The sequence below is a fragment of the Cricetulus griseus genome, chromosome 4, assembly GCF_003668045.3.
Source record: "Cricetulus griseus strain 17A/GY chromosome 4, alternate assembly CriGri-PICRH-1.0, whole genome shotgun sequence".
NCBI lineage: Eukaryota > Metazoa > Chordata > Mammalia > Rodentia > Cricetidae > Cricetulus > Cricetulus griseus.
This window is the reverse complement of record NC_048597.1, coordinates 121555862-121571676: the sequence shown is the minus strand read 5'-3', so window position 1 is coordinate 121571676 and position 15815 is coordinate 121555862. Positions and strand designations below refer to the sequence as shown.

At 37.2% G+C, this 15815-nt stretch overlaps 1 protein-coding gene across 4 annotated transcripts in view; it reads left to right on the top strand.

The window, feature by feature from the left end:
* Positions 1-15815, top strand: part of Dync2h1 (dynein cytoplasmic 2 heavy chain 1) — a 204859-nt gene that overhangs the window by 120279 nt on the left and 68765 nt on the right. For all 4 annotated transcript variants that reach the window (XM_027415175.2, XM_027415174.2, XM_027415173.2 and 1 more), the window contains 6 exons: positions 555-653; positions 3014-3137; positions 6375-6538; positions 8947-9066; positions 9507-9641; positions 13059-13202. In XM_027415175.2, coding sequence (XP_027270976.1) covers positions 555-653; positions 3014-3137; positions 6375-6538; positions 8947-9066; positions 9507-9641; positions 13059-13202 — 786 coding nt within the window. The remainder of the gene's footprint in view (positions 1-554; positions 654-3013; positions 3138-6374; positions 6539-8946; positions 9067-9506; positions 9642-13058; positions 13203-15815) is intronic.

Genomic DNA, 15815 nt, shown 5'->3' with positions numbered 1-15815 from the left:
GTGGCTAAGCACTGGCTGCTCTTCCAGAGGACCTGGGTTCAAGTCCCAGCACCCACATGGCAGCTCACAACTGTCTGTAACTTCAGTTCCAGGGGACCTGACACCCTCACCCAGGCATACATGAGGCAAAACACCAATGCACATAAATAAAAATAAGTAAATAGACAAATAAAAATATTGTGTAGGTAATCTGCATTTTATGTTTGTATGTTGCATCCTTTCACCTGCTCAGTGCTGTAGAGTTTACCAGTGTAAGACACTCTGCATAAATGAGTTCCTAGTTATTTAGACACTAATGGGCAGTTTGTTGAGTTTCCCTTTAAGGGAATTTGCAGATGTGACTTAATTGCAGTTAGATTTAATTCTTTACCACTTGTTCCTAGTAATATATCTAAGTGGCTTTGCGGGAAGATACAAGCACACATCTTTTCCATCTTGTTCTTGATAGAGTTGCCTTCTACAAAGACACAGAAAAATTTTACAATTTTTAGGAATTTATTTCTGTTTAAATAAAAATTCACCATTATTTAAAAGATTTTTTATTTCCCCACTAGAGCCGTGTGTGCCCATTTCTGATAGATCCATCTTCCCAGGCAACAGAGTGGTTAAAGACACATCTGAAAGACTCACGCTTGGAAGTTATTAACCAGCAGGTATGCACTGCTTATAATTTAGGTCCTGACTGCAGGTAAACCAACAGTGAGTACCGCTCAGGGTCTACAGTGAGAAAACACATGCAGAATGAGCTACCCACAGTGTTCCTCACGGAGATCTGGGGGAAGAAGGGTGGTCCTCCTGGTTGCAAGTCTGTCAGCTCTAGCACAGAGGAAAACACATTGTTTTTTATGCTAGCAGCCCTTCTGAACCCTGGGACTTTTAACAGTGAGTAGGCTCTTCCTCTTCACTAGAGGAGGTTAAGGACACACCTCTACACTATGCCGTGACTAATGACAAATGCAGGATGTTATGGAATTGCTTAGTGTGGAGAGGAAAACAGCCTTCTGATCTTACGTGTCTCTTGTCTCCTGTCCTATGCTCATTAGAAGTTCTAACATGCCCTAAGAGAGGATGCTTGCCCAGGAAGCTGTAGTTGCCATGATTTGGCAGTGACCCCCTGGCTGCCCAATTTGCCTTACTAAGGAAATTATTGTTGTCTTAATCAAGTTTGTAATGATAAATGTTTGATTAGTTTTTATAGATATTCTCAAGGTATTTGAAAAATTACCTCTAAACTTTATTCTTCTTATAGTGGTTTCTATCTTATTTGTATGTGGTAATAAGAACTGAAATTAGGTAAATGTATAACATATAGCTATTTGTTATGTATCAGTCGGGATATGTCTTGAGAAATGAATTCTTGGGTAGGTCTCCAGTATGATCATCAAATATATCCCTGCATCTGACAATGTGGCCTACCATATACCTGGCTGCATAGTACAACCTTGGCTTCCAGACCATAGGCCTGTGCAACTGGTATTTTACTGAATACTATACCAGGATAGTAGCAGTGCATGGTGTTATTTAATTCACCTAGACAAGGAATGGGTAGAGAATAAACATAAATGATAAAAATGAATAAATATATAAAGGCAGGGTGTGTACAGCAGCATGCACAGGTGAGGCAGTACATGTCTGAGTCTGACAGTCCAGGACACTTCCAGGCATGCCCTTTTGCAGTTAGCTTTGTTTTTAAATAAGTAGAAGGAATACGTTGTATAAATGTTGATAGAATATAGCATTGTGTATCTATAAGTCAGGTGTACACTCAAGCATCAGGACTGCAGACCATCAGTGTGCTGTACCTCAGGCAGCTATCAGTTACCTAGATTGGCTTACTCCAGAACCACTGCAGTTCAAGCCCTGTGCTTATATGCTGTGACGCCCATGGTGTTTATCACCAGTCAGTGGAGAAAATTGTGGGATCACTGTTGTACAGATGGTCTGCTGTTGACTGAATAGTGGGCATTGTGTCATTCTATCATTCTACTCTGTTTTCACTAATGAAATATTGTATTTGTTTTCCTCCCACTTGGAGTCCTGGAATAATGTTTGAAACTCCTTTTGCTACACAAAAAGCATAAAATTCTTGATTGATTACAAAATTTAAAATCTTACCCAATATTCATTTCACAATATTAATCTTTTTTATAAAGACAAATTTATAGGAATTCTCTTTCTTTTTGTTAATCTGGATGGCTTTATTATTAATTCTATACTGAAATAAAAACAAAGAAAAAAATACACTCCATGAATTAAAAAAATCAAACATCATTACATATGTTACTTCATGAAAAGTAGTTATGTCATAACTTAACAAAGATATTTTAGCTAAAGAAAATCATGTTCAAATACCCCAGAATATGGAAAAAATCACTAATATTCGTAAATTGAATACAGTAATATACAAGAATTCCAAATTATGGCCAGTTATTTTAACACCCCAAAACTAATATAAGTGCCATTGATTTTTTTAAAACTTGGAGCACAGTGAAGTGTTCTTTTGACTCTTTGGCCATTTATTGCAGATAGAGGTTGGAATTTTATTTTTGTAGCAACTTGTAAGTAGAGTAGAAACTTGACAGGAAGCTTTTATATCATGGCAGACTTGAGGACTTGCTGTTTATTTGGTACAAAGTTGCTTGCAGGTGTGCAGGATGAGAATGCTCTAGAGATCTTCTCTCCAAATTATTTTTATAATTAACAGTACTATACTAGACACTTAGGATTTGATAGGGAAGGAAGAGCTGCTGTTATTTGCGTTTTTTGTCACAATAATTTTTTAAGCCTTATTTGTCTTATGTGTCTGCTTAAATTATGAATTTAAGGTACTGATTTCAAGGTAATTTATTCAACTAAAATGATTTATTACGAAATATTTTGTAACTGGAAAACAACCATGAATAATTTCAATTAGTGCTATAGATAATAGACTTTAAATCTTCAAATAGTTTCTGTTAGTATTGTCACTCATTGTTTATATGGACCTTTGTAAGCACTTTCTTTGTTACCACAGGACAGCAACTTTATCACAGCTCTTGAGTTGGCAGTGCGTTTTGGGAAAACCCTCATTATACAAGAGGTGGATGGGGTGGAGCCTGTTCTTTATCCACTGCTGAGAAGAGATCTTGTTGCTCAAGGTAAATGTTTGAGTGTCTTGAGTACCAGTTTTTAAAGCCAAGCACAAGCTTGTAGTATCTTCTACTGTAGTGACTTAAGACATGCTCAATTGCCCCAGCAACACAGAGGGGAGTTTTGGGCAGAGTACACACTGTGATCATCTGTTGTCCTTGCAAGTTGTGACACTGCATCTAATCATTGTCCTGGGGGACCTCATTCGAGACTCTGAAGTTTTCACCTAGAGAAACTATGTAAACATGCACTTCCTGCTCATAATAAAAAAGGAAGCAGGTGTTTAGCACACCCATGACATGTGCAAATGGTTTGAGCACAGCTACCAAGAACTGTGAGAATTTCCCTAAAGCCCTTGGTCCCAGATGTTGCTCATAGACTGCTTTGGTAAGCAGGCCATTCTGAAGATGTCTGCACTTCTTCATGGATGCCTCATACGACTTTTAGGAAATACTCATGAGGTGCTTCCATGCCTTGATACTGTATGAGATAAGCATGTGACTTCTCTGGGCATAACTGACAGTCAGCCCTGGGATTTCCAGTTGCTTAGTTGCCTCTACTTTTTCAGAGGATTTCCCACGTTGTGGGTGCCTTTGAATTTCCCATATTCCTGAAGTTACTGGTAAACTCTTGGCTCATCATTCCAGATTTAGATTGAATCATCTCTTTGCCTTTGGAATCATTTTTGGGTTTTGCCTTGCCAAATAAAATTCTGTATGCGTGGCATTAGGTTAATTTTCGCAAGTGTTCCACTTCTCCTTGAAATTTGTGCAAATTTGGCTCTTTGTTGGTTTAGTTTTCTTTGAAGATCAATTATATCATATTGAATAAAGAATGTGATGTTATTCTTTATCCCTTTAGAAACATTAATTTGCTCAGACCTACCAAGTAAAATACTTGAAAGACAATTTTAAACTTGTCTCTTTTAAATTTGGTTGTCATTTTTGTTTAAGTATTTTGAATCTTTGTCATTACAAAATGTTCTATAAATCTAGAAGTCTGTCAAGTTTGACAGTCTGATGCTACAGTGCTGTTCTATAGTTTTATGGAACTAGTTGTCTTAAGTCAGTATTCCCATTGCTGTGACACATATCTGTAAAAATCAGTGTAAGGAATGTAAGATTTATTTTGACTCATGGTTTTACAGGCTTCAGTGTATCTTGGATGGCAGAATTGTTCCTGGGTTTATGGTGAGATACTGTATCCTCGAAGGTGGGGGCTTGAGCAGAGTAGTAACAGTGATGTGGTCAGGAAGCAGGGAGTAGTAACTAGGATTCCACAGTGGCACAGTTGCATGACCCATTTCCTTTACAATGATCTCACTTTTTAGTTTTCCCACCTTATAGTGGTGTATTCACAGTTAGTATAAACTAAATCATTGATCCCATTGGTGCCCTCATGATCTCTGAAAATATTCTAGGGTCACCTAGGTTTGCTTTATTGTTTTTCTAGGAAGTCTCTCAATCTAATTGACAGTGAAGGTCAACTATTACACTACTGTGTACTTGGCTTCTACTTCTCTGTTCTTTTTAAGTTATGTACAGTTTTAAAGAAAATTTTATTGTGAATGTTTAAATGTTTATTAGCATGATATTTTAAAGGTATAGATGGTAAAAGGACAAGTTATCATCTCTATCCTTTTATACAGTTAATCTTTCTCATGTGACAAGAACAGCTAAGTGACTTCAGAATTCCACATGCAATACAGTTGTATTCATTATAACCTCATGTTCTACACTGGCTTTCTAAACTTACTCGTCTTGTGTATCTACTGCTCTGTGTGCTTTTAGTTATGTCTCACCATAGGCGAGTTTGCACAATAATTATCATGTTTTCTCTGGCTCATATTCTTTTTTTAATGCCATCTAGCCTCGTTTATATAATGCCAAATAGCACTATTCCTTCATTATGACCACATAGTAATCCATTATGTTTATAGACGGTATTTTCATTATGCAATACCCTAATAAAAGAGATGTCCTTCAGAGCATGTATGTCCCCAGTGACCTAGTTCCTCTAAGTAGTTTTCACCTACTAGTTCCTCCCTTCCACCACAGCTTCCAAGTCAGGAACCCACTCGTGGATAAACCCACTGATTACTTCACAACTTTTGAACTATCACTTCCCTAAGGCCCAGAAACTGATGATCAACATTTTCACATATGAGTCATTTTTAGACATTTCAGAGTCAAACTGTAATATGGTGGTTTTGTTTGTGGGTATATATCTAGGGGAGGGATTCCTGGGCATTGTAGAGTTCTAGTTTTAATTTCTTTCTGTACCAGGTCACCCATCTTCATTCAGTAGCTGGTTCTTTTTGGCCTTGTCTTTTGTATAGTAACATGTTGGCAGAGGTGACACAATGCAGTAACTTTGCATTTCCGTTTACCTAATGATCAGTAATGCTTGTGTACTTCATTTCCCATTGGCCATTTTAATCTTATCTTTGGAGAAATGTTATTAAGGTCCTATTCCATTTTTAACTTGGCTATTTACTTTTGTGCTATTTATTTATACGTCTTTATAAATTTTGAATGTTGTCTTTAAAATAGTTTGCAAATATGTTTCCCCAGTCTCCATGTCATCTTTTCATTTTGTAGACAATGGATATATTTGTAACTACTCATTTTTATATTCCTAGATTTTTATTTTATATCTAAGATGTAGTACAATAAGTACCTTTTAGCTAAATAATTTAGAAATTGAGAATAATGCATGATTAAAAGTATCTACTTTTGATATCTGTAAACAACTATTTCAGGAAAAAGTTGGAATATGAGACATACAGTTAATATCAAAAACATACCCATTATAATAAGTAGGTATCCCATTGGTACTTCTATGTCCTAGGATCGTTTTAATGTTATTTGACCTATGTAAAAGCTAATTGAGCATTTAGCAGTTTCTTGAGCAGTCCAATTTTGATGTCTTTCACATTACCTTAGAAACCCCTTGTTATCTCTGAGTCAGAGACTGCCAAGAGGCTGTTTTGATGATGAGGAACTCAAGGGGATAGTGAAATCCCCCAAGGAAAGAGCATGTGTTGTGTGTTTGTATGGTTAAAGTGTTTAAACTCAAAGTCTGGTTTCAGTAAAATGTGACTTTTGGATGATAGTAGTGTATTTGTTAGTTAGTCTCATATAGAAATCTTGAAAACAGTTTTTAAAAACTTACATAGAAGATTCATAGAATATACAGAAGATTCAAGCCAATTAATTATGTGTGTATATGTGTGTTTTTTATAGGACCTCGGTATGTGGTACAAATAGGTGACAAAATCATTGACTATAATGAAGATTTCCGCCTTTTCTTGTCAACAAGAAATCCAAATCCCTTCATCCCCCCGGATGCTGCATCCATCGTGACTGAGGTGAACTTTACCACAACCAGAAGTGGACTTCGAGGGCAGGTATGTGGGCAGGACATGCTGCTACATACTCACAGAGCTGTGTTTGCTATCGGTGAATTTGTTAAGATAGTTAGGATTGAATTTGGGTTTTGAAAATACACTTGGAAGCAAAGCATTCAGATCCCTTATTAGATTTGTGCTTTTGATGCTAACTTCATATTGCTGTTCCTCTAATATAATTCATTTTATACTCTGTTACGATAAATCTTTCCGCCAAAAGCTGCCTGAGCCCCACCACCACATGTGAGCTTTACGCCAGCTGCCCGCCCTAGTTAGACCCAAATGAATACACAGAAACTTGTATTAGATTCAAAGCTGCTTGGCCAATGACTAGGATTCTCATCTGTTAGCTCAGTCTCCATTATCATAAATCTATATATTTTATAAGACTTATCTTATCAGACACCTTATTGGCGTCCCTCCTTGCCGGTGGATCACATTGTGCTACTGGAGCAGGAGTGGAGGGGAAAAGAGGGCCATCCTGTTTCTCCTTCGTTTAAATATGAGTCTCCTTGCTATGTCACTTCCTGCCTGGATCACCACTTCTGCACTACATTTCCCAGAATCCTCTCTGACTCCTAGTCCCGTCTAACTTGCTGTCTCATTGGCCAAACAGTATTTTATTTAACAATCAATAAGATAAATATACACAGTACATTCCCCATCAATACTCTGTTTCTGAAACATTTGGTAAAAATTGTGAAGTACATAGTTCATAGGGATAACCTCAGTTTTTATAATTCAGATTAAGGGCCTGGCAGTGGTGGCACATGACTTCAATCCCAGCACTTGGGAGGCAGAGGCAGGCAGATCTCTGTGAGTTTGAGGCCAGCCTGGTCTAGAGAGAGTTCCAGGACAGCCAGAGCTACACAGAGATACCCTGTCTTGAACCCCCCAAAGTAAATAAATAAAATTCCAATTAAGAAAGCTGAAGACTGCAATTATTTAATGTATTCATGTAGGCAGTGGGGTCTGATTCCTGAGCCAGTATTTTTCTGAAAAAGATTTTTTAGTTCATTTTTGAGATTGTGATGGTATCATTTCCCTCTTTTCTTTTTCCCTGAAAACCCTCTTTCAAATTCACATTGACAAGTGTGTCTTTGAGCTCATTTATCTGTATCTGGCTTGTTACAGTTTGATGAATGTTTGAGATTAAAAATGATTTTTAAAGTTTATCTACTTTATTTATTTATTACTTTTTAAAAATATATTCTTAGCTTTTCCTCTGAAAGGAAGTGTGTGTTGATTTTTGAGAACTATCACTTTTTCTACTCATTTAACAGTTTTTATCTTCTTTTGATAGCATGTGCATCTGTGTAATTTTATTTTATTGAAATTTAAAAGCTGCTACTCTAAAATATTCTTTTCTTATGCCATAAGGCCCCATATTTGTTTATGAGTTACCTCCTTTGCTTTGTATTGCTTCCATGTCAGTGCTGGAACAGTCACTCATAATTTATTGACAAAATGCTCCTGTGGCCTGAAAGCTCACCTTAGTAACAGTGCAGAGAGCAGTGCTGGTCTTCCAGTGACAGCTCACCTCAGTAACGGTGCAGAGAGCCGTACCTGTCTTCTTGTGAGCCATGCCCGTCTTCCTGTGACAAGAGTACAAGTTACAGACAGTTGCTATTGAAAACTTTTCCAACATGCCTGTACTCTTCTACTTCCCTAGCAACAGGATAGGAAGGTTCTCTTTAAAAAGAGTTGGTAGTATTTTTATTTTCATTGAATTGTTTTAAAAATTGGTTTATTTTTAATTCGCATACAAAGTATTTGATATTACTATGGCATTTTTTGGGGTAAAATGTGTTTTGCTGTCTTTTTAATTGTAATAATCTTACTGTTTATGAAATGTTATTTCAATGTTGTTTTGATAATTTAATATTTAATTTTTGAATTCTATTTACTTGTGTGTGTATGTATGTGTATATATGTATATGGCTGTGCATGGTCCAAGATGTATATGCTAGGTGAAGTCGTTTTACCATATAAATTCTGAGGATCAGACTCAAGTCATTAGACTTGGTGGCAGGTGCCTTCACCCAATAAGCCATCTCAATGGCCTCAATAATGTAATATTTTAATATGTCTTATATCTTAAGTAAATGTTTATCAGTAGCTAATACTAGTCCTATAGTTTTTATATTTTAATCTAACTTTAGAAATTTTTCATACTTAGCAAATAGTGTGATTTTTACACATTTGACATTGCAGTGATTGCTTTTGCCATCCGTCTTCTGCTTCTTGTCAGGTACAGATGTGGAAGTGTCTTGTACTTGATTTGAAAGAATCAAATGTCACATTTATCACAGTACTTTTGGTATTTGCTCATTTCCAAGGCCTGGTCAGAAGTTTATGCTGTTTTAAAGCTCATTGCTGGAATTACTTCTCTTGTTTTCTTTTTTAAGCTTTTAGCTTTAACCATTCAGCATGAAAAACCTGATCTAGAAGAACAGAAAACAAAGCTGTTGCAGCAGGAAGAAGATAAAAAAATACAGCTAGCCAGACTTGAGGAGTCTCTGTTAGAGGTGACGAGCTTTCAGAATGGTTTTCATACACTACCTTCTTTATCACGTATAAGCCATGAGTGTCTATAATGCACAAGGTGTATCTTCAAAATGCTTGTGACTTTTCCAAAGTCACAACTCTAATAAAGATCTGAAGGAGTTATAATTAAGATGAATTGTTCTAAATTAATAATTTCTTTTTATTGTATTGTTTCATTATTTATTATATACATGGGATTTCAAAAGGCATTAAAATTAGCATGAAATTATGACTGAATATGTAACTATCTACTTTTGGTTAGTGTATTAATAAATATAAAACATGCAGTTATTGATATAGGAAGGCTAAGTAATGTCAGAATTCTTTTTAGTGTATGTTTACTGCATGGATCATTAATATTATGCTTCATTTAATTATTTCTTAATCTTATAATAACTTTTATTGTTAATTTCTTCTGCAGACACTTGCTACATCTCAAGGCAATATTTTGGAAAATAAGGATTTGATTGAATCTCTGAATCAGACAAAAGCAAGCAGTGCTCTTATTCAAGACTCACTAAAAGAATCTTACAAACTCCAGATTTCCCTTGATCAAGTAATCATTTCCTTTGCAGTGATTTTATGATAGCTTTTCTTAAATACTTGTGTTAATTTGGTAGAACATAAACAGATCTTCAGGGGAATGTTTTATGGAAAATGAAAGTCATTGAAAAGTAGCAGAGCCTGGCGTGTGATTCCTGCTTTAGGGATGTAGTTAAGATGTCACTCACAGTAGTAAAGCCAGCTGCTCTGTCTCCCCAGTTGGCTTCTATATCGTATGCCACCTTGTTACTTACAATAGAGATGTACTTTAAGATGAAGTTGAAAGAGAATGTTTTGAAAAGGAGTGTGAGAGAACATCTTTGCCATTTGTGTCAGTCAGCAGTCTGTTAATTTAGTGAACGTGTGTGAGAAATCAACTTGTACTAAAAGGTTCATTTGGGCTCTTAGTTTGGGGTGTTGGAGCTTAAGGTCAGTTACTCAGTGCTTTGGGAGCTGTGGCAAGGCAGCAGCCATGATAGAAAGATTTGGTAAAGCTCTCCACCTCTTGTCTGTATGTGTGAGAGAGACTGGGAGAAGAAAGGGAGAGATGGGGGAACTAGGGTTTGACAGTCAGTCTTCTTTGAAGACTCCATTCAATAAATCGAGACCTCTCCCAATGCCACCTCTTAAACTTTCCTTTACTATCTGACAACACAATGGGCTCAATGGGCACAATGGGTGAGCTGTTAACTCTCAGGGAAGATTGTAAATCTAGACATCTAAACTGTGGCGCCATTCTTAGATGTCTGTCTGTCTTGGTTCCTTCCTCCATCCCTCCATCCCTCCATCCCTTCCTTCCTTTCATATATAGTCTTAGACTATAGTCTGTATTTCTCTCTCTCTCTCTCTCTCTCTCTCTCTCTCTCTCTCTCTCTCTCTCTCTCTCTCTTTCTCCTCTCTCTCTCTCTCTCTCTCTCCCTCTCCCCCTCTTCCCCCCATATATGGGATAGGATTTATTGGAATGACTTAAATCTTAAGTATTTGTGTTAATTTGGTAGAACATGTACAGGCATATATAATCCAATGATGGCTAGTTGTGAACAGAAAGTCAGCAATCTAGTAGTTGCTCAGTCCTACAAGGGTGGGGTGTCTCTACTGGTCTTCTGTATATGCTGGAATCCCAAAGTGGTAGTCTTCAATGCCATGAAGGAATGGAAGTGATAGCAAGGTGAGGACAAGCAGGCAAAGAACAAAAGCCTCCTTCTTTTATGTCCTTATATAGACTTCCAGCAGATACTATGGTCCATATTAAAGGTTTACCTTCAAACCTCAAGATTTGGGTTAAAGGTGTGTGTCTTCCAGCCTTAAGATTCAGATCAAAGTTGTGTGTTTTCCTGCTTTGAAGGTCTGATCTAGAAGTGGATTCACCCACTTAATCCAGGCAGAAAATCTCTCACAGGTGTGCCCTCCATTTCTGGATTGTAGTTCATTCCAGATATAGTCAAATTGACTACATAGCCATCACAAGTCGTGTCTTTGAGTGATCTTCCCTTCAGCCTCCTGAGTGCTAGGGCTAGGATGAGAAGGATGGGTCACTATTCCCCACAGAACTTTTCTTAAGACAAGTTAAATATACTAATTGGGTTATACACTATTTCTTCTAAAACATTTTTCTTCACTGTTGAGAGTAAACACAGTCAATGTGAGGATATGAACCAGTATTTTACAAATGGCTTGGAATCCTTTTTTTTTTTTTTTGGCAGATTTTTTTATTTGAATTATAAATAGAAACAAGATTGTTTTACATGACAATCCCAGTTCCCTTCTCCCTCCCGTCCTCCCCTACCATTCTCCCCAACTAAAACCCTACCTATCACATATCCTATCTGCCCTCCCTGGATGGTGAGGCCTTCCATAGGGTGTCATCAGAGTCTATCATATCCTTTAGAATAGGGCCTAGGCCCACCCCCGTGTGTCTTGGCTCAAGGAGTATTCCTCTATGTGGAATGGGCTCCCAAAGTCCACACCTATGCTAGGGATAAATACTGAACTACTATAGGAGGTCCCGGAGGTTTCCGAGGTTTCCTCACTGAAACCCATGTTCCTGGGGTCTGGATCAGTCCCATGCTGGTATCCCAGCTGTCAGTCTGGGGAGCAAGAGCTCCCTGATGTTCAGGTCAGCTGTTTCTGTGGGTGGAATCCTTCTTATGCTTTGATGATTCCTTTAGTGAAGTTCCAACCCCACATCAGTGTAATGTGTGTATCATTTTCTCTCCTGCACTGTGTGACTGAGCTTTGCAGCAAACTCAAGACAATCAGAGTTAAAATCGCTGTGGATTTCTGGGCAGCAGCCTGACCTTTAGCTTGCTGACATTCTTGAGTTATTTCTGTTCCCCTTGATGACTTTTCCATTTCTCCTTTACTACTCCTGTTCACATTTTACACTTACCTATTACTACTTACTACTTTGTATGCTTGGGAGAGAGCTCTGTTGAAACCAGAATAAGATGAAAACTCAAAGCCTGATTCTAGTCCAGTCACCCCACCTACCATTGCCAAGCTAAGTTTGATGATGTTGGCCGCAGGGTTTCCCACAGCATTGTGACATTGTGCCTTCTCACATAGTGCTGCGTTGATGGGCTGTAGGTAGGAGCCACCTGAGTTATATTTGTAGTTGTAGCGCTGTGATGATAAAGACACAAGAACCCACATGCGTTCAGAACCTTGCAGCCATTTAACCTATGATTCTCCCATGTTGTCTTCTGTCAGAATGGTAGCCCCTGTTCTAATAAGTACAGGTGTTCTGAAGTGCACACCTCTAACAGTCACGTTCCCTGCCTCTGCCCTTCTCCTTGTTTGAAGTGTCCTTGTGGGATGGCGTATCTTGCCCTTGCAGTACCTGGCCATACTTGCTGACTATTCTATTCTTTCTTCTTGCTCCAAATACTTTTGGTTTTGACTAAGACCAATCAATCCATGAACCACTTGTGATTCTACCATGTGAGAGTTAGAAAAATATTTCAAATATCTTGCTATAATGTGAATGTTTAAGATTCACTCCTAAATTTATATGCAGATACCTAATCTCTGATGAGGTAGGATTAAGAGGTGGCACCTTTGTGAAGTGAAGGTCTCCTAGGTCAGGAGGAGAGTTACTGTGCCTTATGAAAGAGGGCAAAGGGGACTTGCTTGCTTTCTACTCTGGAAAAAAAAAGGAAATGGGCCTTTACTAGACACCAGATCTGCTGGTGTGTTAGCCTTGGACTTCCTGCCTCCAGAATCCATTCTGTATAGCACCTTGAGTGACTGAAGACATTTTGCCCTCAGCTTTGTATAAAGATGCTATTACCTTAAGTTATAGAAATTCTTCATCTTCATTTGTTGTGTATAAGTACAGAGAGTCTGTGGCTAGGTATGTGTGCAGTCTCCAGGTGGCAGTAAAGCACTGGTATAAGATGATCACTCTTCTGTCTCCATTAATGATCTATAGGAGCGGGACGCCTATCTGCCTTTGGCTGAGAATGCCAGCAAGATGTACTTCATCATCTCTGACTTGTCCAAGATTAATAACATGTACCGTTTCAGTTTGGCTTCATTTCTTCGACTTTTCCAAAGAGCTCTGCACAACAAGCAGGTAAGTTGCTGGATATGCTAGAGATGTATTAAAGAGGCCTCTTAAATATTGAGCTTACACTAATACATTTTTTGAGAAAGCTTTTATTATGTATTTCAGAGCACCACATATAGCAGTTTTAAACTTCATTTAAAAGAGACCATTTCTTTTTTATAAAACTCTGTTTTATATTCTTAACAAGCTACTATATTATTGTTTGAAAACAAAGGAACAATTTATGTTCTAAAATAAGTTAATAGTGATCCCTCAAACACCAATAATTCACAAGTGTTTGTAAATGTAACAAATTGTCTACCTAGTTGTATCAGCTGAGTTATATCCTTGTCATTTGAGAATGTAATATAGGCAAAGCATTGTTCTCAATAATGGAGGCAAAATAGTATACTGCTTTTGCAGGCTTGCTCTCCTTGGAGAGGCTTGGCAATTGAGTCTCACAAAGTAGGGATGTGGTTATGACACAGCAAGGATGTGTTCTGTGTATTTGAGAGTTCAGTTGGGACTTGAGGGTGTGGCTCAGGTGCAGATTCTTCAGGTTCCTGTTGGGTACCTAAGGGAGAAGACTTGATGAGAGGTAGGTTCCACAGAAGCACTATGGAAGGGTTGACTTCCTAACAGCAGAGTAGATGAATGTCAGGGCACTAAATAATATATCCTAGTGAATAAAACAGAGAAGGAATCATATTATGTAACCCAGGCATAGGGTGCCATCATTTTAGCAGACTTGTATTGACCAAAACAACTAAAAATCTGTCCATATTCAAAATGAGCAAGTAGACACCTCCTCTTGGTGATGCAATTGTTCAAGAATTGGGGTGTCATACTTAAAACAACTGATAACATGTATAAGTACCCCACCCTAATCTGTATCTCTAATTTTTCCTTAAATTCTTAGACTTAGGTAGCTGAGGAGAAAATGCACATTAATAAACTCTTAGACAAAAACAGGTCAGTAGATTAACTGTTTCCATGAAGCCTTTCTGTTGGTATTATAGCCAACAACAGCTGCATTTCTTTTCTTCCTTGTACTACTGTACAGCTGCTTTCCCAAGTGTCTGATCACCTATGAGACGATGAGTGATGTTATGTTTGATATTTGTACTTTTCTCTTGCTGAACACAGTTATTACTTTTATGCTATTAATATTTTTAGACTTCCATACATGTAAAGAACCTTAAGCTTTTATTATGTATTGTAACTATTTTGAGTTTATTTTGTACCTTTTTACTTGATTTAAAAAATAATTTTGCAAAATAAATACCATCAAAATTGTGTATGATGGTTTTTGCATTTGGTATAATGCTAACATGTTTTTTTTGTTTTGTTTGTTTTGTTTTGGAATAGAATCTTTACTGGTGTTGACTGCTTAGTAATTTCACCAAGGAATGCATTACAGTCCTTCATTTGATTATAAAAATGATTTTACTTTTCCTGATACCTTTCCCACTCACATACTATTTGATATTGTTCATATAATCAAATTTGAAGTAAAGTTTTATTCCATAAAGAGCTTGTGCTTTGGGGAAAGGTTTTGCCAGCAAAAGTTAACCAACTTTGTCATGGTAAAAAAGAAACATTTTTATAACTGAAGGGTATAGAAGGTCATAAGGGGCATTTAAGGTTTATACAACATGACTGATGAGGGTATCCAAAGTGGTCCAGAAAGATGGTAGACACTGGGTATCCAGGAGACTGCTAGTAAGTGGTGCTGTGCTCGTTTATGTAACCATTTCCTGCACTATGCCATAATTTGTGTCAGTTTTGTACAAATACACCATGGAGTCAGAGGTGAGTGTCTTTGTGTGGTGTTTGCCTTTTCCTAGTGTGTACCTTAGTCTGTGTGTATCTGCCCATGTCTCCATGGTGATCTGTGTACTAGTTAATAAAGCATGTCACATCTGCCTGAGACTCCTCACACATTCTCGTCATCTCTTGGATTCTGAAAATCCTTCTTTCCTTGTTTTAGGGCTCCATCTCACTAGAGTATGTAGTTTCCTTTAGACAAACAATAGATTTCAAGAAGATACGGAATGTTAAAAATGTTATAACCATGGTCCTTAGTTTTGACAGTTATTTAAAAATTGAAAACTATTCCATATGTAACCAAACAGGGTATTTTATAGTACTGTATTAGTCAAAACATTTTTATAAAAATATAAATATGTATACTTCTCAGTAACAATAGTTCCATGTTAGACAATATTCCATTGGTAGTATTGATCCATGTATGTGTAGACATGTGTAGATATGTGTAGATATGTGGTTATGTGTAGGTATGCGTAGATATGTGTAGTTATGTGTAGATATGTGTAGTTATGTGTAGGTATGTGTAGATATGTGCACATTTGAATTTTTTCATATAATTTTACAAATGTAGAGTAAAAAACTGTAGCTTACAAGTGTTTTCGAATAAAGTTCATTTTATTGACTAATTCTTCATTTTACATGCGAGATCACGTAGTAAACAGTTCTTAGCATTTGTTCCAGTTTCACATATTTCACTGTAACCCAAGCTATATTTCCTCAACCATTAAAATTATTTCACTAGTTTGTGTTCCTTTAGTTACAAACACAAAATTATAAGCTGCTTAATTTAATTACAAGACTTGTGTTCTC